Genomic DNA, 23453 nt, shown 5'->3' on the forward strand with positions numbered 1-23453 from the left:
ATTGAAACTTATGAACTTTAAAGACCACTACTTCAAACTATAAACTAATCAATTCCTTAGTAATTTGAAAAGTCACATCATCTTTTAACTACTTGTAGTCATGCTTAACTAAACCTCAGAAAAGTAAACCAAACGAATTTTTCTAAATAATAACTGTAACTAACATCCTAAACGTTCTACAATAGTTTAAAACAAGTCTGCAACCACAATATCATCCACAGTTTCACTGTTGATAGTAGACAATATGCCTGTATTTGCATACCTTCCAAGCAGATTCTGTGATTTAACCATAGCTCTCCTAGGTGGCGCTGTAAACAACAACCTCAAAACATGACTTTCCAGACTATGTATATAGTGGCTCTGATCTTAGGCTGCATGTTTCGCGCCGAAGGCGCAAAATTTTTGCTTTTCTAAAATCAAAAAATTATTTCAACGAATCTGAAATCACAAGCAGAAGCTTTTTAACATTTGCCACATTTTTTGAAGTCATTTTTGACTGGAAGAGGGGACGTACGCAAAAATCCCACTCAGTATTCTTCCTTGACTCAATTAAGTCCTCCAAATTTTGCACTTCAGACGATAAAAAGTCAAAAGCTTTAAAGTCAAAGCTAGGCTTACATTCAACTCAGAAAAAATAAAATTAAAGCTAAAATGCATTAACTTTTACAACAACTAAAAATAGAGAGACATCTTGATTGATAGGCCTACTACAAGAAGGCCTACCATCTGCGCCGTGTAAGAAATAACACTAAACAAAAAAGGAAATTTTACAAATAATCATATTATTTAAAAATAAATAGGAATTTTATTTGACTCAGCAAATAGCTGTCTCTTGACTCAGCTATCCCTTGCAATCAATTAAAAAAGCTACCCATCGTCTCGCCATCAACAAAATCGCATGGCATGGCAAAACCATCAAGCCCCGCATGGTTCAAACAAAGGTTAAGATAAGCTATCTCCGTGGTGGCCTTAAGGTTTTGCGTGCCCTGAGCAAGAAGTAATATGAGGGCCCCCTACAGCCCGGTATCGACAAATTAAAATGCGCAAACTCAAACAACCATAAATCACCAATTACACTAGGCTATTTGGACGACTGTTGAAATGTGAAAATTCGTAACCTTTTGTTTCGTTATTCTATAATGTTTAAAATCATTTTTGTTATTAACCTACAATATTAAGTTATATGAACATTGAACACCTTACGACACAGTAACTAAAAATTATAATTCGAGTAATAATTGTGGGGAAATAGTTAATGGAGTCAGATAGTCAAATTAGTTAGAATATCCGTTAGACAGACAGAATTTCATGAGACAGCTAATTAACATTTTAAACCACCGCTAAAACCTTACATCTATACCACAATACAACAACAAACAGCGACGGTAAGCGAGATAGGTGTATTTCATGCTGTGGCATCTTCACATCACTCTGATGCTATGTTGTACCACCACACCCAGTGCCCTCCGAGTCCTACACCACCCGTCTGCAGCAATTACACGAAATGCACCTTTCTAGCTTTTATTGCGGCAAACTCTTTAATAAGAGAAGCACTGTCCAATGTTCTGCCCACATTGTGCTCAATTGAAACAACAGCTTGTCCAACCCAGCGTTCTTGGCTCATTGTTAAGCGAAGGCAATTTTTTATCAACTTTAGTTTAGAAAATGATCTTTCCCCTGAATCTACAGTTACTGACACAGTTAACTATGGTGAAAAAGTTTAAGTTAGCCTTCTGCTTTCTGCCAAGTGCCAGTGCTTAATGTAAATTTTATTTTTGCATATTTTGGATAAGCGCGGGCTCCATAAATTTACGGGCCCTGGGCGGTCGCCCAGTTTGCCCACCCCAAAGACCACCACTGGCTATCTCCGCGAAAAAGCCGCCGAGTCACAACGATTCAACGCTGAAATACATTGAAACAGTGCAACTGTAGTTTCGTTTGTGAGTGGTAAAAAGCGAAATTAAACACTTTGCAGCAGTGAGAAATTATGACGTCACACATACCGCATTGTGATGCGTATATTTTTGACAGGATACATAGTTTGGCGTTGTCTTGCGAGTTGGAAATTCTAAGCAAAAAACTTAAAAGTTGTGCAACAAAATAAAAAAATGAAAATAAAACACAAAAGTAAAAAAATATTAAAAATGAATATTTTTCTCTCCATTAGTGGGGGGGGTAGTTTTGCATTAGTTACCACCCCACTCCAATTGGTAGGTGGGTAATCTCCCTCCCGGCCCTCCCCCCCCCCCCCCCCCTCTAACGGAGCCCATGGTTAATGGAATATGATACAACTGCTCAGCAAGCAATCACATGCACTGATCAACAAAAGTTGTTTTTATTAAAGCAAACAGCGGTCGCAACAGAAACAGGTTAGAAAGGTGGTTGTCGTAGATGTGTTAAGAAAATTAGAGAACATTTTCAATAATTTCCGTACAACGGAAACTCCAATCTCAAAACATTATTGCACTGATTCAATTTCTTGACGTCTGAAATTTCACCCTTTTTATTCATTGCGTTATTACAGGCAACAAAATTGTTTCTGACCATAGTTTCAGCTACGAAACAAATTGCTTAACCATTTTCAAACGCTAGATTGCTCAAATTAATACAAAAACTATGAAAACTTAACAACGAACAAGTCGGCAAAGAAATGTCTTAAACTCAAGCGTCGGCGTTTAATTGGCGATTGGACAGGGAAATCTTTTCTCCAGGTTTGAAAGCTGGCATGCCAAGATACGGACAACTTGCGCAACGGAACGCATCACCTAGATAACACTGCAAGAAATTGAAGACAGTTAAAAGCCTTCCATTGCAACATTTATAAAAAAAAACAAAACAAGCAGCATCGGCCTCAAAATACAAGGCAATGGAAAATCCGCTGATCGGCTGAATCCTTACCCAGATAGGAACAAAAAAAGAATACAATAAAATCGCACTTCAATTGAGGCTGATTAAATTCAAATCATAGACCACTACAAGAAACAGGCTATAAACGCCACATATAACGGAATGGCCCGTTTCGGTGAGTTCGATTCGGTGAGTCCGATCCCTTAACGGGGGATTTTTTCAATTTTTTTTTTAAATTATCGGGTACCGTCGCCTAATTATCATTGCCGTTTTAGGGTTAGGGGTTAGGAGTTAGGATTAGGGGTTAGAGGTTAGGAACTCACCGAATCAGACTCACCGAATCGGACTCACCGAATCGGACTCACCGAATAGTAGCAGACCCCACATATAAAGTAGTAAAATTCCTATTACGTGATGATAGTAAAGCACATTCACAAAGGTCGATTGTGAAACGGTGGTGTATGTGAAAGGTTGCATGAAGACTGAAGCGGATAAGCATTTAGAAGTGTTATGTAGGTCTACTAGTACTTACGCTCCCACACGCAGATGTGGCTGGTTTTGGTTTTCCTGTCTCCATCTCTTCTGCAAGTCCGCATGTGCTAGGATGGAAAGATAAAATGGTTAAATAATGACAGTAGGCATATTGTAGGGAGAACACTGCAATTACCTCCACGAAAAAATGTACTTTTCTACTTTATATCAATATATTCACTCACCGTTACAAATTGTTGTAATATATTCTTGACATCCAATGGACAAAACATAAGGATTGGAACTTAGCGTCAATAATTTCTAACAAGTCGTTTAGCATTAGAAACTCGGGAATAATACGATCAACACCAAGTTTTAGACGAGTAAGTCTACGTAGGCTATATCAAATTTTTTATAGTCCTAATTGAAATACCAGTTTTTGCATGCTTTCTTAGGTCGGTCTCCGGATCCACAAGGTGCTTTCAAGGCTGCGGCATTGGGTTTCAACAAATCATCACCTTCAAGTAGCATGTCATCGTCGATGAGCTCCTGAAATACACGACTTTAGTAACGCTCCTAATATGTTTTTCTTATTCATATCCTGCTGTGTTAATTTTAAGGGGACCAAGTTCACTTGATTAAGAAAGCAAATCATCAAGTCCACTATGCTAAGTTATGGCACTTCACATTCAACGCAACTATGTTTAAGTGAGATACCAACCTCTATTTATAATAATACTGTATCTGTAAGCTAAAGAATATGCAGTATCGATAAAAATGCAACCAATAAGCTATTCAGCTTACAAAAGAACAAACATGCATACCCCAATTATTTTTAGTTTTCTCAAGACAAAATGCTTGTGGTGAGTGTCAAAGCTGCAACAGTTTGTGAGCGTTAAACCGGTACAGAGACTACCAACCAAGCGTTATGATCAAAGTTACCAGTGGTAACTTACCACGTCTTCGTCGTTCATGTCCAACGCAGACAAGCTCCATATTTTCTTTGCTTCAGCAACAGGTGGATTTTTTTCAGCTTGGTCAGATATTTTGATAGGTTTCCTTAATTTTAGTCTGGAAGACGATCCGACTTCAAATGATGGCTTTTCTGCTGTGACTAAATAAACGTCATTGTCAACAGTTGCCTGAAAAGCAAAGCTTAGAATTAGAAAAATTAGTACTGTATCACTTTTGAGCATGGTGTCATAATGTGGATAAGGAATATCTAAATCCAAGACATGTTGTATGGTAACACAAGGTAAAATTTTTAGTTAAGTAAACAAAAATGATAACAAAGGCTTTTTGAAGTACAAATACACTCCAAAAAAGTCAGAAAATTAGGATGAAATACTATTTTTAAATTAAATTTAAAAAATAAAATATAAATAGTTAAAAAGGAAAGACATCTGTATTAAGTGCATAATTAAAACTGTTAATCAAGAAAATATTAATTAATATATAAGATTTATTACATATGTTGTAAGAAACTTCTTTATAAAGACACTAACTTAAAATACAACCTGATGGATGTTGACGAATCCTGATAATTTAAGTGAAGACAGCAAAGACTGTGGATCAGTATCTACAAAAAAATATAAAAACAATTTATACAAATTTTTTTTTTTAAATCAAAGACTGTTCTGTGTTCTGGTTCACTTCTCATGCCTTACAGTTTATAATTGAAATTAATCATTATATCCTTCAGTCCAAAATGATGATATGATTGAATGTGTACTGATGAGTGATGATATATGAGGATAACTACAAATGAATTTTTTATTAAAAACCATTATAAACAACTCATCAAATTTACTTATGAAGTGTATAAATATTCTTCATTCTGTGAATGAGGAAACAAAAATATACAGTCAATGAGCAAACAAAACATATAAATATTTCAAATTCATAAACAATAAACTTCATTTAATAGTAGATACGTAAACGTAATGCTTTGATGTTTTTCATTATACACTGAACTTTTATACATGTATTACCTTCACTTGATGTTTTAATTACAACTTTTCCACCAGCTTTAATAATGCGGGCGACTTCTGATAAAGTGTCTGAAGAGTAACTTTCTTCAGGTGCAAACAAACCCAATAGGGCCGTGTCAAATGTTGATGCAGGATGGGCAGCTGAAACAATAAACGATTATGTTTACCAAGTACTGCCTCACACAATGTATGTGTGTCGCCCTGATCAGATGAAAACAATGTTCTGTAACCTTTTCTATGGGCAAGCACACAAAAGAGCTGATACGTGTTAACATATTTATGGATTAAATAACATGATATATGTTCTTTTAGTGCAAACTAAGCTGAACTATTACAAGATATATATAATTATATAAAGTGATAATCGAAGTCAGTGATGTCTGATTGATGGAACATCAACATATAATATAAACAGATTATCACCTTATACACCTTGCGATGGTTCAGAAGAACGTATATCATATCATGTTACTTAACTAAATGCCTTTTTTATCTTTATAGATTGTCACAACTGGATGCAAAGTTGCAAACTAACATGTCTCTTGAACACTCTGTCTCCCAAATTCGACACTAAAAATATCGAGATAACAAATAGAGCAGTGCCTAAGTCAATAATCAGAATTTCCATGAAACTAATCAAATTTTGTGTATGTGTGTGTATATAGAAAAGAGTTGGTCACCACCCAAGTCACTAATTAGAGTTTCTACCATTTTTTAAAATTTTGTTGAAAAGAGTAGGGAATATTTTATTTGTTGCAAAAGAAGTTAGGTGGGGATTTAGGTTTAGTAGTGGCTCATACCAATCAATGATTAGCAGTGATTTTGGAGCTGCTCAAGTCTTCCCAAAATTTCTCTCAGCGCTGCTTCAGGTATTATCTCAATCATAGGCGCCGGGTTTTGAAAATTGCCGGGGGGGCAAACTTTCTAGCCGACTGATTGCTTACATTCAAAATGCTGATGTTTGTTTGTCAGCATTGATGTTTGTTTGCGTCTATCTGCCATTGTATATCGCCAAGCTTTATAATGTAGGCTCAGGCCTCGAAATTCACGGCGGACATGTCCGCCGTCACAGCATGTGATGTCCGCGGGAAGTACCATCTAGATCGGTCATATTTGTTCGCCGAGAAATAACACAGGAACTAGCGATACAAATCGTCATTGCATAGCACGAACAATTGTTGCAATAATATATTTTCCAGCGCATTCTAGCGCGCATCTAGAAAATGTGAATACTGTATCCCTTAGCTTCCATTCAAGGAGGAAAACTTTCGATTGTTACGTTGCTTCAACGATTGATGACATTGAATCAGCGTAACAAAGGTGAATTCTTCGCTAAGAATCGATAGGAGTACAGGTAGTTCTACACTAATCACGCGCAATTTAGTTCAAGTTTTACGTCACAATGTCTGGCTTTGATCTCCGAGTAATAATGATACGGCAAGGTTAGTTACTAAATTAGATTATACGAGTAGGCTATTACAGCAAGATGCAACAAAATTTGTTAAGTTTTGGTATTACAGTAAGAAAGAAAAGACCCAAGGAAAATTCACTTTTGCTCACATGACATGCAAAAATAAACTTAAAGAAAAAAGCCTGTGAAACTTTGCACAGCAGAAAATAGTAGCGTTGGTGTAGAAATTTTCCGACTCCTTCCCAGAGTATTGTGACGCAATGAGCCGCACGACCTCGTTCGGGGGGAAGTTAATCATTTATGTGATGTATTGACCAGCTACACGGCGCTTTGACTCTTCAAGCGCAAGTCGTTGGTCTGATGAAAGCTTTTCAGAGTGACTTTACTGATTTTTTAAAAAGCCTTCTAAAACCGTAGTTATATTTCTAAAATGGCGAAGAATTATTATCAAAATAAAGTGATTAAGCATGACGATCGACGGCTAAAATCGGAGTGTCCGCCGAGATACCTGCTCAGACCGGACACATTTGTCCGTCATAAACAAAAATGAATTTCGAGGCCTGTAGGGTACTTCGAATTATATGCTAGGCACTTTGAACTTTAGCTCTTAATACGCGTAGATACTAAACTGAGCAAACTGCACATCGTTATTGACACTCCCAAGAAAAAACAAAGCGGAAGAAACCAAGAAAAACGTTTTTCAATCATTGTTACTATGCTTCAACGGCACCGTCCATGCTGGCGTTTATCAGCTACCGTACTTCTGTTTCTTATGTTATCTTAGGAGCAGCGCTCTTGTTGCAACAAGTAGATCTTCTAATTGAGATCGATCCGCAATGAAGGTCAAACTAACGCAAATTTGAACTTACAAACATTTGCTATAGGATTTTTTAAAAAATATTTTGCGAGGGGGCAGCCACCCCGAGATAAATTCACGGGGGGGCGCCGCCCCTCCGCCCCCCCGGAGTCGGCGCCTATGATCTCAATCTATTTAGGGAAAAAGTATTAAAGGGACGAATTAGTTGTTATTTCTTCTTTAATCTAAACCATTTTATTGCATATGCATTTATTATGCAATGCCCACCTTATGTCCTACCTCTGCTAAGTTTTGTGCAATTCTGCTACTTTTTGGTCATCAAAGTTTTTCTTTCTTACCCATCACAAGCCGCTGTTCATTTTCCAACTGATAGCTTCCATTTCCAATTTTATTTTTAACATCTTCAATGCTTTCTTTCATAACTTGTTCCAAAACTTTTTTCTGCCATACTATTAATACAATTTGTCCTTCTTTTAAGAAATCCATTTTTAAGTTACCGCTAGCTTGATAGCTAGAATATATATCTAGGCTATACTACTAAAATGGAGAAAAAACATATTTTAAAATTTTTTGACTTAGATTATGAACCACAATAATTTAAGCTTCTTTGCTTAGACTACATTACGTCAGTGCAAAACTAAGGTTTACAAAGGATGGATTCTCAAATTGAAGAAACCACCTCACACATAGCAAAATTAAGAGGCAATCAAATAAACTGCTTTGACTTAATTCATTTTCAACTGAAAATTGTATGTCACCCTGGGTTTCTTTTCGGTCATTTATCAGTCATTGATCGATTTTTTAGCAAAAAGGCGGAAAAAATATAGTCAATTCGGTCAAAATGTTCGAAAAAATCTATAGTCAATTTGGTAAAAATGTCAGAAAAAAACAATGTTTCTCAGCGAAACTTAATGTTGTAGCTAGTGAGGAAGTGCAAAAGTTTGTATCAGCTACTTGAAAAGAAATATTTTCATCAGAAAAAATGACTGAAATAAATAAAAAATGACTGAATTTTTTCAAGTCATTTTGCACAAATGACCGAAAAGTCTCAGCAAAAAAAAAAACAGATGTCACTACAGATGTTATGCTATATAAAATAATGAAAAATATTTCTTTTAGCATGAAATAAATTGATTCATGAATTAAACATATATACTTTACAGGGATATCTAAAGAAGGGGATACGAAGGCTTTTATTACGTCTGACAATAGAAGGGCTTTTGTTTATCCTAAATAATCTGTGTTTATCGTAAAATAATAATTGCCACCGATAGTAGTTTAATAAATCTTGTTATGATTACTTGCATTGCGCTGTTAACATCAGGTCTGGGTATTCACAACATGCTCATGGTTGCTTGTTAATTCAACTACCCATATACTTGCTTTACGTCTAACCTACTGCAAAGGCTTTGTTAAGAAAAACAGCTTACTGGTGAATTTTCAACTGCATGTCTAAACAAGTATTCTTTAAATATGCTCTACGTAACATTTGCTAACTGTCTTCAGAAGCTCATTGTACCAGCTGCACTACAAAACTTTCTATGATTTTAAAAAGAACCACATGTTTAAAGCACTACAAACTACCACCCTGGTAGTGTCATGAGAATAAGGTAATCGCTGCGAGCCTTCATATCCCCTTCTCTAGATATCCTTGATACTTTATTTTGTGCATGCCTGATGAGACTCTAATTCACAAGATAGGCTAGTGCTAGTTAGACTATTAGCCTGTGCTTACTAATCTAGTGCTGTTATAAGCTAGATATAGATTTATTTATTGCTATACATATTTTTGCAGTGCCTATAGGCTACTATCTGGGCAATGACTGGAAATACAAAAATCTTACTTTCTTAAGCTAAAACTTAAAAGCAAATATTTAAGATCATGCCTGCTTACGAACTAAAATACAGCTAAAGTTAAACATGGGTTCAATGCAGGAAAATTTTAACTTTCTTTTATAAAATCTTAATTTTTCTCTTTGTTGTAAGCTATTTAATGCTTCAACACTTTTACATATCTAGCCTAGAGATTCTATGCCATGGTGAATGCTGACTACGTGACTTACGGCACTGCCGTTATAGCCTAATGAATATTTTCAAAATTCCATCTACTCTATTTTTATTCTAAACTTTATTGTGTTGTTTTTGCCTATGAAAAATAATTTACTAAATAATCTAACAATTCCAGATTGAACACTACCCAGCGAGTAAATCAACCTTTTTTACACTTCACAATCTTCATTTTTAATTTTATTCTTATCACAGTCAGTCAGTTAACTACGCAACTCTGCGAAACAATTCCAAAATAAAAATAAAATGCTGACTCACAGCAAACTGATGAGTAAGGAAGTGCTTCCACAGTTTTATCTTTATTGTATTTTATTCTCAACTTTCTCAGCTTTAAAATCAAATTTCTTTCCAAGATCAGTGATCAGAGGTTGAGAGAATCCAATTTTTTTTCAAATTTAAAATGCAACAACATTTTTTTTTTCATTTTACATCAATTTTCAGTTACAAGTTCTGAAATTTAAAACTAGGCAGTCTATTTCAGAACGATCTAAATATTTAACTTCTGGAACGAAGAAGCATCAAGGTCGAGCCGAGCTGGTTCGATTCTCGGGGTGTGCGCTTGAGCAACGCACGTTAAGGACTGCTCTCCATTCAGCGGCATCTAACGGATGGAATAATTCTCCGGCAACAAGACTTCAACAATCGGAAACTTCCCTCTGTCAATCTCGGTGACCGGGCCTGCGTCAGTGATTCAAAGCCTCTACAAGTATGCGAAACTGCCAGGATTAAGCTCTGCAAGAAACTTTTCCAGTCCGAGGATAAAGATTCAATCAATCAATCAATATACATCTGTTTGTGAGAATAACAAAAACCCACTTTGCTTCACTGGACGTTTTATATTATGGTTGTTTTTGCATGGAAAAGTGTGGTTTCGTGTGCAGATTGTATGCAAATTAAAGATAGTGCAAAAGTACGGCGTGTAAAGTGCCCTAAGTAGGTGCAGTGCTCATCAGACATAGAAAAAGATACCTTTTAATTCGTCTGTTTTAAGAATGGCTCAAGTAGGCTAAAATAAATATAGCAAACAATGCCAAACACGATAACAAAAATATTTCACAACACTTTTACTCAATGTGTAGAAAGGTAGCCACTTTAACAAGTCGAAATTCTGCCACTGCTAATGACTACAATGCAACCGCCAACCAATCAGAACATGTTATAAGAGGCTACCGTCCAATTGTGACCCTTCTAGCACTCATCCAGAGAGTTTATGCTTGTTTTGAACTTTATTTGGTAATTACAGAAGAAAAAGAGAAATAGCAGTGGTGGGAATCGAACCCGCGTCAATGAAATGACTACTTTCTAGCCCTAACCCTAACCCCTAAGCCAACCAGCTGATAAAAAATCCATCACTAAATTTTCTTTCTATGATCTTCTTTTCGCCATTTTTTACGTCACTTAAACCGTAGCTTATGATTGGTTGGCGGTTTCATTCTAGTCATTTTCGATGGCAGAATTTCGACTTGTTAAAGTGGCTACCGTGTAGAAAAGGCGACTCCCTGGCAGTCAGCACAAAACTGAGTCATAGACTGAGTAGCCTTGCCTACTCAATAAAAGAACGAGCAACGCTCGAGAGTTTGTGGCATGAATTAGGCTACTGATGCGATATACGGATATAGGCTATACGATGAGCCAGTTTCATGGACGCAACTCCCTGTCAATTCTTGCTACAATCAACTGTTTAGAAGCAGAGTGCTACTGCTACCTATTGTTGGAAATTCATAAATAACACCGAGTTTATAGTCTTAACGAATAGTCTTTAGCCTAACATTCTTCACCTGCTTTTGCTATTTGTTTTTTTTTTTTTTATCAGGCGACTGGGTAACCTGTGTTTGTTGTTTATTATTTTAACTTTTTTTGTGCATTCGTGCCAATCATATCGAAAAAAATTTGCTTTGTCGAGACGCACTGTTTTGCAATAAGTTTTTCTAAATTTTCCTCTTCTCCTAATTCACAAAGGGTGAACATCACCCGGTATTGAATGAATAACGCAACGTTCCGTCACTTTTTGCGCAGCCTGTAGATTATCACGCAATGTGATTTATAACTACAATGATAAGTCAGAAAACCATATTTTTATGAAATCATTAGCTACACGGGGCAAAAAAGTGTTCGGAGGTTATCAAAAAAGCAAGCTAGGCCTATTATTGCACATGTCAGTGAGCCCGGCAACGAGTCGGCGAAAGTGAAGCACCCAGAGAGGGATCTGGATGGCCTGCTCCAGAAAATTAAAAATACCCTATAGCCTAATTGCGCATTCTGAGAGCACTTTCAGATAAACCTGTAGTAAAACTTTGTCAAGTCATGCGGTAACATAAAGGATGAAATGTTTATTTGAAATATTTCGAGAGAGGATTGCCCCTTTTTCCCCTCCTGACTGCGCCCCTAGCTATAAAGCGCAGCCTGCGATCAAGTTATATGGAAATGAAAATTTGTAAATAAGAAAATGTTGTGGGGGGTGTTGAATGACAGCATATAATCACTTGTCCTAAAATTACGGTAAGTTAAATGACAAATGGTAATAATAATAATAATAATATAATAAAATATTAATATTAATAAACAAATATTAATAATAATAATCATGCTTTTATTTGCGCCGCGATAACATACTGTAAAGTACACTGCGATCACAGATGCGATACAACAGACGACAGGAAGCAGCGAAGTGACATATAGTGTTCGAGTCAGCTGCTCCCCTTAGTTTGGCTTGCTAATTAGTGTCTTTAATTAAGTGACACAGCCGCGTGCTCTGGAGCGGTGTCGAACCCACGTCCTTTCGAACGTTGTGCAGACGTTCTCAGATTACTACTAAACGTCAAGAGCAAAAACTAAACCTAAAATTTAGCGGAGTTTACTACAAATTACCCTTAATTTTATTCACATTAGCATAATTTTGTTCTTTCATATATTTGAAATGATAATTAAATTTTGCTTTTTCCACCTCTGAATGCACAAGCTGATATGCTTACCATTGGGTGAGCAATGAGCTAAACAGCCAAAAAAAAAGAGCAACACCAACACTTGAGTGGAATGAGCAGAGTAGGCCCCAATAGTCTACTGTGCATGGCAGCGAGAAATATCAATATTGAACAAGTGAAGAAAAAGCAAGAAACAAGACATTAATAATGCAGCCAAAAATAGCCTACAATAGACAGAATGAAATGACATAGCAGAGACAGCAGCGGTGCGATGGCGAAGCAGATAAGGATCCTGGCAGAAATTAGTTGTTGAAAAGTTCAGTTCGCTTTGCTTTTATTTCTAGCCATCACAACGAAAGCAATAGGCTATGTGCCAAACATGAAAAAAACACTCACTTCTACCCAGGGTGTAATAAATTGGGTAGGCTAGTTGTTAATTTTTTTATGTTTGTAGGCTAGTGGTTGAGCTATCACCAATGATAGAGATATCAAAATGCAACTGACTTTGAATTCCAATGTAAGAATCAATAACAAAGTGATGAATTTTTAGTCGCAGGGTGCCTTCATTTACAATTTTTATAAAATGTACTATCTATAATAATTAAATACGAAGTACGTATCAGACAAGACAAAATTCCGTTTTTTGCTTTGCTGGGCATGGCTGGCTAACAGTCTTCAATGTGCACATTTGCTTCTGTGAACCAGCATCAGCGGGTGCGACTGAGAAAGGATTCCACTTTTTGAATAGTTCTATGGTTTCTTTTCTCATCTTGCTAAAAAAAAACACAGTTTAAACGTAGTTTTTGCTTGTTTTGAAGTATGAAGTAGCAGGGCCAATGAGAGGATACTTTGCGCTCGGTACCAATAAGATTATCGGGACCTAAATCGAAATCAAGAGTGTAAGCTATCAGGTACAGAACGACGTTTTAACTTTTGATGCTCTATTAAGAAAAAATTGCTATGTATTTGTAGAACGTTGCAAAACATCAATTAATTTGCTTTTGCGCAGTGTTATGTCTTCTGATTAGCCTACTATTTTAATTCTACATTTTATATTCACTACAGCAGTACTTTGTATGCTGTTTGATGTAGCCTGCTTGGTGTTGTGTTAGTCTGATATCTTGTGTGATGACTGTTAAAAATTTGAATTCTATGGACAAATAAATAAATAAAACACTTCTAGAAAAAAATGCACTATATTCAAAGAATACGCGATGACTTCTGTTCTCGGGCCCCTTGGAAAGGTTACAAGCCCTTAAAATCATCCCGGATTCAAAAGTACCTCCTGGATTCCCCTGTCAATGTTACTGTAAAGTAGGCCTGCTATGTATGATTAGTTACTTGACACAGCGAAAACTTACGTTGAAGCAAGGTTGTAAAAGATAGGATTTAGACATTCGCTCACTCGAAGAAGCATATAAGCCACCATTGCAAACCACCATCCAAACTCTATATTTTTCTTGGTTGGAGGTCCCCGGAGGCTGACGTAAATATGATACGCTAAAAGTAAAAATGGATAATAAAACATTTTCTCAAATAGGCTATCATTGTGCGGTGGTGTTAAAATGGAGTCTCCTCCAAGTCAGCAGTTGTGAACTGAGCAAGCGACATCTGAGCAAGTGACAACTGGGATAACAACATTTTAGCAAGTGGCTGAAGTTGGTAAATGATGAAACTGAGAAAGCAGAAACTTGACATGTCACAAGTCAACAAATTCAGTTTAGTAAGAGATGACCAAGCCTGTTCAACGTGAGAAGGTAAACTTCATTTGTTGATTTAGAAGTAGCTGAAATGTAATTGCTGAATTGAAGCACTTGCTGATACAAATATATCTACGATGCTATGAAAAATACACATTACTATTGTTATTAAGCCATGACCTATATAGCCTACTTCGGTTGAAAGTACTCGTGTGTCTAGAAAAAGGTCTTCATTTTTGATACAAAGTAATGGTAACCGGTCGGCCTCTAAGACAAACGGTCCCTCACGACAGATTCAAATAATCGGTTTGCTAATTCTCCCTTGATTGGTTAAAACCTCGTTAAACCATTTTATCGTTAAACCAAAAAAAACATTCAATTCTTAGAATTTTTTTAAGTCAGTTTTAAAGAAATTTCTACAAATGTCCCACGTGTCCGGAAAAAGAAATACGCAGCAAGATCTTATATTACAATTTTGGGTGTTCAGTAACTTTTTTTACATATCTTTTGATAGGCTATAAAGAAAATGCAGAGTTACGCTAATGCACAAGTGACGTTACAAAATAGTTTGGTTTGGTTTTAAATTTTCATTCTCGGACTGACAAAGCCTTGATTGGTTATTCCTGGTAGTTTTGCATACTTGTGGAGGCTCTTGACGCAGGGCCGGTTACTGAGATTTTGCAGAGTCATGTTTTCCGATTGTTGAAGTGTTGTTGCCGGGAAATTATTCCATCCACTAGTTGCAGCTGAATGGAGAGCAGTCCCGAAATGCGTTGCTCAAGCGCACATCCCGAGAGCCTGCGCATCCCGAGAGTCGGCCGCGTAATCACTGAGCTAACGGGGAGGACGTACGTAGATAGACATCGTAAATTTTATATTACACCTTACCCGTATCGGGAATATATCCTAGCATGAAAGACCCTACGATAAGAGCCAACTGAAGTATTGCTTGATTTTCTTTTTGCTGTCGACTTGATTCCACTTCAGAAATTCGCAAACATACTCTACCTTGGTTTCTTTCTAAGCAACATGAGAAATATTTTTTTCATTATAACGTGATTAATAAGTAATTTTATTTAGGCTACGGTTATAAACTATACTAGCTACTTGTGGACCACAGTAATTTTTATTGAAAACTGCGATGGTACTGTATTAAACATAGATGGATGGTCAATGCATTTAATACAAAAATAATATGACTCCTGTAAAGAGTAGGCTATATGTAAAACTGGTATTTATAAATATATTAGCTGTTTTACTGTTGAAAGTTTAATATTTCTGTTTTTAGCTTTTCATGTGGCTTATAGTCTGCGAACTAGCGTACTGATCTTTAGATAAGCAGAGAAGTTTCTTCACAATTTGGTCAATTGCCAATTTGTTAAAGCAAAAGATTTTAGATGGTCTCTCAATAGGTCGTAACTGATCCAGGCAGCGCAGTGCGTTAGATTCTGAAATATTGATGAAATTAAAAGTGAAATGCGAATACGCTCATTCTATCACAGATATTTTCTAAAAGAAAAAAAAAAATCCATCGAGATTGAGCAGTTTAATCAATTCGCCGCATGGCACCTTAAGTGGTCGTGAGAAGGCCATAATTTTATATTTCCAACAATTTCAAGGACGAAAAACAACTTTAATTGGTCACGTATTTGCCACACCATTTGTGTATGGTATCATACTTTCTTCAACACTACATCACAGCTAGTGATTTTGATTTTCACGTCATAACAATCTCCTAAAACCAGCTTTGCAATTTACAGTTCTAGATGAAACACTCACCCAAACTTACATTTTAACTTTTTATGAATTTTAACTTTTTCTATTTGTAAGAATTATAGCCTACTTTGTCGTGTAGTGATTATCCAATTTTTTTACACTTAAAAATAGATTAGGCCATCACATGTGATATAGCCTAAGTCCACATGCAAAAACTGCTATGAAAATAACCCTTTAAAAGTTTTCAGGCCTACCTTTTACTCTTTTTGATCTCCTAACGCAAATAACGACCGACACTCCAATAGAAGTCAAAAAGATGAGGACAAGAGGGACATAAAATAACATTGTGTATCCCACCAGAGTGTAAGATTTGAATGGCTTAAACCTAAGCAGTCGTTTACGTTAGGATTCACATTTTTGCCAATAACTCATTAGGCCAGATCTATTTGTACGGTAGGCTATGTTGAAATCAAATATCATTGAATCATTAAATTAACCTTATTGGCCTAGCAAATCGTTGTTGTGAAGCAGACAACTGATCTCAAAATTACACGCTTGCCCTATTTTTTCCAAAGTAATAAGGACTCTCGCTTATTGAAAGATTTGACAAAAAATAGCTCCCAAAGAATATAGACTGTACCATATCAATCAGCGAAATAATCTATAAAATTTTCCTTGTCAGTGATAAAGGTTCTTGGTAAATTATTATATTATGTACAGCAATTAGTTTTTTTATAGTCTCGCTATAGGATAACAGCAATGACATTAACGCATTCAACACATTTATTTTTTAACACTTACGAAAAAAAAACACTAAGCTTAGTCTACGGTTAATAAAGATCTTCATAAATGCTTTCGACACGTCGTATTGTCGTCATTAAAAACAACAAAAAAATTATGATGAGGATGGGTTATATCAATTAAATACAAAACAAAATTACCAGTCGGGTCCGATGCTGCAAAGGACCCAGTTTTTATCATTCAGATTTAATCCGATTGAATATGGAATTCTATTGGGCATTGCCCAAATTGTAAAAGGTATGAAGCCACAGGTAACAGCAACAGACCAAATAAAAATCAAACAAACCTGTAACATACATAATTAGGGTTAGCTGTCGTAAAATATTAATACAAAACTTAAACAATAAATGCTATTAATGCTACAAAACGTGCTCAATACCCAGCGAAAAGCCAAGCAGAGCGAATTACATAAAAATTAGTTAGCCTATTAGTTCAATAAAAACCTTAACAACCTGTTTCACCTTATCAGAATCATCAGAAGGTGAAACAGGCTGATAAGGTTTTTAGTGAACTAGTAGGCTAACTAATTTTGATGTAGGACAGCTCATAGATTCTTCTATTTAAATAGAATATTATAAGTAGACCAATTAAATTTTGTAAATTTGGATTTTTTAAAAACTGTGACATTTTAATTGTTTTTTTTCTTTCTTTTTTTCTAGTCTCCTAAGGCATGCCTAAGGCCTATGCGAACGTTCAAACAGGGCGTAGCCAATAAATGATTAAGGTGATCCTACCCAGTCATTTTTACATTGATTCAATGTCTGCTGACGTTGTGAATGTAAAAATGACGAACTTTGCTGTCTGGGTAGGTTATTCTGAGTTCATATTTATGCTCCATATGTTAAGATCTCAACTACAGAAATGAATCTTAGAGAGGCGGTAATTGAGTCATCTATTCTCAAGCAAAAAAAACTACTCAATACTTTGCGAGAAACAAGACAAAAATGTTAAACTTTTTCCCTGAACTTGAATCCTCAAGCAAAAGTCCGCATTCTTAAGGCTGGCTCTTGCTCTCTTTTATTTTGTTGATGCAATGCTTGTTTTAGAAACAATACACTGTGACCACACCACTTTTTTCAAGATTTACCACGGTGTAACCCCAGTGTTGAAACTTACGCAAGACGAAATCTATCTATCTGAAAGTTAGTTTATCCAAAAAAAAGAACGATATAAAAAATTGTACAAGGATTTCCTGCGATGACGAAAACTATCTGAAAATGTTTGCTTGAAAATACTTCAAAACAGTTGAAAGAGTTTTTATTATAGACCTATACGGTAGTATTGTAATCAGTGCCGGATTAAGGGTCTACTGGCCTGTAGGCACATTTTATAAGTGGCCCGAAAATCAGGGTTGCCAACTAAAAAATTAGAATTATCAGTGTTGCGAAATCATTGTCACTAAGATTGTTGTTGCAACTATAACACAGGGTACGTGGGCTAAATAACAACTTTGCGCGTTTTTATGATTGAAAACGCGTTAACTAGTTTTTGGAGGTCAATCTTAGAGTAGATCGCTTTCAATACACAAAAGTGCCAGTGTACCAAGACGTTGTTGACACATTGTTGATCGTTTAACGTCTTTAATTTGTTTCAGTTGTGAAAACGAACGTTCCCCCGAGCAATTCGTAGCTATTAGAGACAAGTACATTCTAAGTGCTACTTCAGTGTTCGGAAATGCATTATAAACACCAGTAGTGTGCAGCATTTTAAACATCTTCTGGGCACTTCCTTTTTCTGCTGTTTCATCGCGTCTTTGCTCTTTATAGTCTGTACCAGCACATAAACTGACGAAATTCTGATGGGAAGTTATTTCTTAATTCTTTTTCACGTTTGTTTCGTTGCGTCGCCCAACGGAAATGCGAATTTTTAAAAATACCAAAAAGGAAGTGGCAACATGTTTCAATTCGTCTTTGTTTAACGATTTTTGCAACCTTTAATTCATCTGAAAAAACAGAGCTGTTAAGATAAATACTTATTTGTTTAGAAACTAATTATTTTGAAAACATGACTAAATTTCTACTGGTTTTAAAGTGGCCTGGATTTTTGACTGGCCTGTAGGCACGTGCCTACTTTGCCTAATGGTTAATCCGGCACTGATTGTAATGTATCTGACAATATACAAACCATAAAAACATTTATACAGTACGCCGGTAAAACTTACAGTACTGTAATATGACAAAATAAATATATACGCGTCAGTAATCCTGCAAATAAGGAAGTACAATATAAATGGTGAACTTTTTAAGTTAACTTTAATTTTAGACAGTTGGTTTAATATGAAAGTTGATTACATCGATATTTCTAAGATCAACAAATATGTAAGCTTGAATAAATTTATTGCATAATCACCTTTGTATGGAGGATTTTAATCCTTTTGAAAAAATGTGGGAAAGCACTGGAAATGAAACGCATCACGGCGAAAAGAAGAATGTGTAACGAAGTTGCTACTGATGTAGCGTGGTCTCCTCCCCATGAAATCTAATTAAAATAAGTTGATTCACATTTGTTGGTTATTTGTTTCATACAATCTTAAGAAGTATTTAGTGAGGGTTGTGGAATTTTTATCACAGAATGATGTACGATAAGATGTCAATACATTGTGGCATAACGAAGCGCTATTTGGTTTGGTTGTGAATCTTTATGCTCGGACTGACAAAGCCTTTGATAGGTTATTCCTGGTAGTTTTGCATGCTTGTAAAGGCTTTGAACCACTGACAGAGGGCCGGGTACCGAGATCGACAGAGTGAAGTTTCCGATTGTCAAAGTGTTGCTACCTATGAAGTATTCAATTCAGCATCCATTAGTTCAAGGGTTCCCAACCGGGGGTACTCGTACCCCTTGGGGGTACGAGATTGAACATCAAGGGGTACGAAGATACTTGGGTCACAGAACAGCTTTTCAAACAGATTTCACAGTACAGTTTTATTTTGGAATTGTAAATGATATTATGCCATTGCGTTCTTTGCTTTGAAAAAAAAAAATAATTATCTACAAATAATTGTTGTTCTTTAGTAAAAAGCCTCATTGTCTCATGACAATGCGTTGTTTTTTTACTTGCTGCTGCTGCCAGCAATAAACAACAAAGCACAAAGTTAGGAATAAAATGCACAAATAAAGGAGGCGTTCGGTTAAGTTTGTTTTTGACCAACCAAACGAAAAAACAATATACTGTATGACAAAAAATGAAGATCATTCAATGCTGTAAATCTGCTACAAACGGTCTACTATCCACCTCTAGAACTAGTGTAAAAGACAGTGTTTGGGAAACAGAAATCGGCTGTGCTTTAGGAAGTAGTGACCGAACAATTTACGAAACAAGTAAAGACAAGAAGTCTAGAATATAAAAAAATCTCAAATATGATAGCCTAATTTTATTCTTGGATAAAATGTTTAGAAAAATATTTTTACAAGGTTAGACCAATTTCCTATAGATGCTGGTTGATTCTTTCGATGGTTACTTGTCTGTTGATAAATTGAATTATTTCCAGCATTGGATTATAAATCCATTTCTTTTTGATTTAACAAAAATGTCGGATGATAGCAATTTGAAGAACATCATTGAAATAAAAAGCTGCCAAACATTGAAAGTGCTGTTTGACAAATCAAAGTTATAAGATTTTTGGTGTGTTGCTATGAAGCCTTCCCAAGTCTTGCTCTGGAAGCCATGACAGTGTTAATTCCCTTCTCAACAACTTATCATTGTGAAAGTGGCTTTTCGATCATGATGTATATTAAGAATAAGTACAGAAATCGTTTGCAACTGAAAGATGATTTACATGTTGCCTTGAGTAAAACCGAACCATCGTTTGAGCGAATTTTATCAATGAAGCAGCAACAAATATCTCACTGAGAAGTAACAAACAAAATAACTGACATTTAATTTATTTTTGTGATTTTTGCATTTTTTGTGTAAAATATCGGTTTAACGTTTAGTTGAGCTATAAAAGCAATTTAATTTAGCAATATATACCTGAAAAATTCAATCAGAATTTTTTTGGGGGTACGAAGAATGCTCTGACTTGACAAAGGGGTAAAAGCAGCTAAAAAGGTTGGGAACCCCTGCATTAGTTGCTGCTGGATGGAGAGCAGTCCGAAAAGGCGTTGCTCAAGCGCACAACCCGAGAGTCGAACCAGCGCCGCTTGATCTTGATAAGTTGATGATTGTAAGGATCTTTATCCTCGGACAAAGACAGGTATTGGATTTCACACACTATTATCAGTTTAATTAATCACCAATACCATCACATTAAAAAGAATAATAGCTTGTAAGCTATGCAAATGTAAATTCATAACCTACTCTTAAACAGTTGGTGCAGCAACTCTAAGCTAAAATGCAGAGTAAAAAAGACGATTCCTATTACATTTTAGCTTCTATACCTTGCATTAATTTCATGTTGAAAGGATTTACGATCCTTAGCCTACTTGAGAATGACATAAATTTAAAATTAATATGACAAATGCTGTTACACATAAAAACGAAAGCCTATAGGTTAGACTCACCTGACAAAAGCAAGATGGTATTGTCCAATTTTCTAACCCCCAAGTTCTTCGGTAAAGGTATATGTTGCTGATAAGAGCAGAAAGAAAATCTGATATGCACAGGCTAAGTATGATGTAGTTGAATAGCGATCTATAAAAATAAAAAGCACATCAGTTTAATTTGTATTCTATAAACAATGCTGCTTTTTTGAACAAAACTTCACTTTCTGTTAACGTGAAGTACTAGAACACATTATTATGTTTGGTTTCTATTTTTAACTGTGATCATTTTTTTTTTGAGGTTGAAGTTATGTATTATTTCAATCTTTCAAAGCTAAATCAATCTGACATTTTTGTTTGGGTGTAAAATTGAGAATTCCTTTGTCAACAAACCATATTTTTCACACGGATTGAAACGACTAACATTTTGAGGTCGACAAAAATTAGCGCGTTGCGATTTAAATTTAATTCTTTTCACTGCAGAATGGTAGGCTGCATCAAAGGGGCTGTAGAAAAGTAAGACATGTACTGTACTTTTTTTTTACTTTTTTTTATAATAATCAACTTAGTGTATCCAATACTTGTATTGTGTGTGTGTCTCTGTGTGCTTAGCTCAGTGCGTATTGCAACTATCTGTTCAGTCACTTATCATTACTATTATTTACGGTTATTTGTTTTTTGTTTAGATGTAGGCCTATTAGGTATTTCCTGATGAAAGCAAAGAACTCTTGACGAAATCGTTTGAATTTATTATGTTGTTAGTCAGTCAGTATATTGTATTTGTTTTGAATGATGCTATTCAATCCCATTAAGTTATTATCAGTCATCTGTGTATAGTATTTTAAAATTACTTCTCTCCAGTCTACGGAAGCAAAACTTGTATCATTTCTAAATTTGTGTTTTAGTTGTTACAATTGTGCTGATTATAATTATTAGTTTTGATGCTGAATAACGCGTAAATTTTGGTGATGCACAAAGAAATAATGAATGCACAACAATACAACAATAAATTTTAATTCTGCAAAAATGAAGAAATTAATTGGTTTTCTTCCCATTTTACCAGCATTTTCCAAATTAAACAACCAGCCATAGCTTAGATGCGATATAACATCAAATGTGTCACAAGTTAGTCTTATATATTGCCTCTTACTTTAATTTTGGAGAACAAATGATGGCTGTCATTGTGATTGCATTGGCAAATATTCCGAAAACGGATAAAGGAATCAAAATTGCAGCGGAAAACGCTATTTTAGTGTCATCCATGCTAGACTTGTACCAACTGCAAAGAAAAATGTTTGGATAAAGTTATGCTTCAGTTATCAAATGCAAAATGCAGTCAAAATATATTGGCTTGCTATGAGTTGTGTAGGCTGCCAAGAAATTTTATTCTAAAGGAACCAATTGTCTGGTTAGTCAATCAAGAATAATCAGTTTGCGCAAAAGTCATCGAAAGATCAGTAAACGAAGATTTAATCTAATGATTCAAAATGGTAGTTTATGGAACGTTTTGTTGAATGTATCTATTTTAGGACAAAGTACTGAAAATGAACACTAACATTCAAATAATTAAGATTAACTTCATAAAAATTTTAACTTTCTGTTACTTTTTAAAAGTGTGGGTCAACATTCAACAGGCTTGACGATACAGTAAAATAATTTTATGACTACTAGCCTATGTATATAGGCCTAAGTACAAAAATGAGGAAATTTGCAGTCTAAATAGTGTAGAACACAACAAATGTGTTTTGAACAGCACTTGAAGTGTCAATTTACATCACTAATCGTAATTTTGAAACATTACCTGTTATTGCGTCCATTATCCTGTCTTAACAATTGCGTTGCTGTCATCTCAGTGCCAATTGGAAACGTTGCCATGGCTACGTGTACCAAACTTGAATTCATAATTTTGTTTTGAAAGTTTAGAGAAAGCCAAATTTTTTTCCAACTTATACTCAAAAGATATTTTTTGATGATTTTAATTTTCTGAAGCAAGGATCTCTAATGAAAAAAATAGACGTTTTTGCTTTAACAGTTTTTTTGAGATAGCCTATATGCTTACCGCTTACGCGATTAGAACGCTATATCTTACGCTATATTTAAAACAACTGCGATTTACAAACTAGTGTAGTAAATTTTAGTGTCGCTTTATACTTTTTTCCTGTTCGACTATGATAAAACCATAAAATGAATATCTCTCAGGAAAAAGAAAAACACCATGCAATGCAATACGAT

The 23453-nt window shown here is 35.4% G+C and overlaps 2 protein-coding genes across 2 annotated transcripts; both read right to left on the minus strand.

Annotated features, from left to right (window-relative positions):
- Window positions 1-2319: 2319 nt before the first annotated feature.
- LOC145779905 (anamorsin homolog) lies at window positions 2320-8070 on the minus strand. The gene is made up of 7 exons (XM_082591578.1): window positions 7876-8070; window positions 5310-5450; window positions 4836-4897; window positions 4275-4460; window positions 3752-3867; window positions 3380-3446; window positions 2320-2775 (listed from the first exon to the last, which is right to left on the minus strand). The coding sequence occupies exons 1-7, from the start codon at window positions 8021-8023 to the stop codon at window positions 2662-2664; spliced, it is 834 nt and encodes a 277-aa protein (XP_082447704.1). The 5' UTR covers window positions 8024-8070; the 3' UTR covers window positions 2320-2661.
- A 4917-nt stretch (window positions 8071-12987) lies between these two features.
- Window positions 12988-23096, minus strand: LOC145779758 (histamine H2 receptor-like). The gene is made up of 9 exons (XM_082591399.1): window positions 23023-23096; window positions 22372-22500; window positions 21243-21372; window positions 19092-19220; window positions 16883-17028; window positions 16196-16326; window positions 15114-15245; window positions 13887-14025; window positions 12988-13298 (listed from the first exon to the last, which is right to left on the minus strand). Exons 1-9 carry the CDS (start codon window positions 23094-23096, stop codon window positions 13145-13147), a joined length of 1164 nt encoding a protein of 387 aa, XP_082447525.1. The 3' UTR covers window positions 12988-13144.
- Between the last annotated feature and the right edge of the window lie 357 nt (window positions 23097-23453).

The sequence above is a fragment of the Aplidium turbinatum genome, chromosome 11, assembly GCF_918807975.1.
Source record: "Aplidium turbinatum chromosome 11, kaAplTurb1.1, whole genome shotgun sequence".
NCBI classification, from domain to species: domain Eukaryota; kingdom Metazoa; phylum Chordata; class Ascidiacea; order Aplousobranchia; family Polyclinidae; genus Aplidium; species Aplidium turbinatum.

Coding starts and splice junctions, on each gene's coding strand:
- LOC145779905 (XM_082591578.1), bottom strand. CDS start 8,023: ATGGATTTCTTAAAAGAAGGACAAATTGTATTAATAGTATGGCAGAAA. Junction 4,898..5,309: donor AATTAAAACATCAAGTGAAG/GTAATACATGTA, acceptor ATTTTTTTGTAG/ATACTGATCCACAGTCTTTG. Junction 4,461..4,835: donor GATTCGTCAACATCCATCAG/GTTGTATTTTAA, acceptor TTTGCTTTTCAG/GCAACTGTTGACAATGACGT.
- LOC145779758 (XM_082591399.1), bottom strand. CDS start 23,096: ATGGCAACGTTTCCAATTGGCACTGAGATGACAGCAACGCAATTGTTA. Junction 21,373..22,371: donor ATTTGTTCTCCAAAATTAAA/GTAAGAGGCAAT, acceptor TTATTTTTATAG/ATCGCTATTCAACTACATCA. Junction 15,246..16,195: donor GAGATCAAAAAGAGTAAAAG/GTAGGCCTGAAA, acceptor CATGTTGCTTAG/AAAGAAACCAAGGTAGAGTA.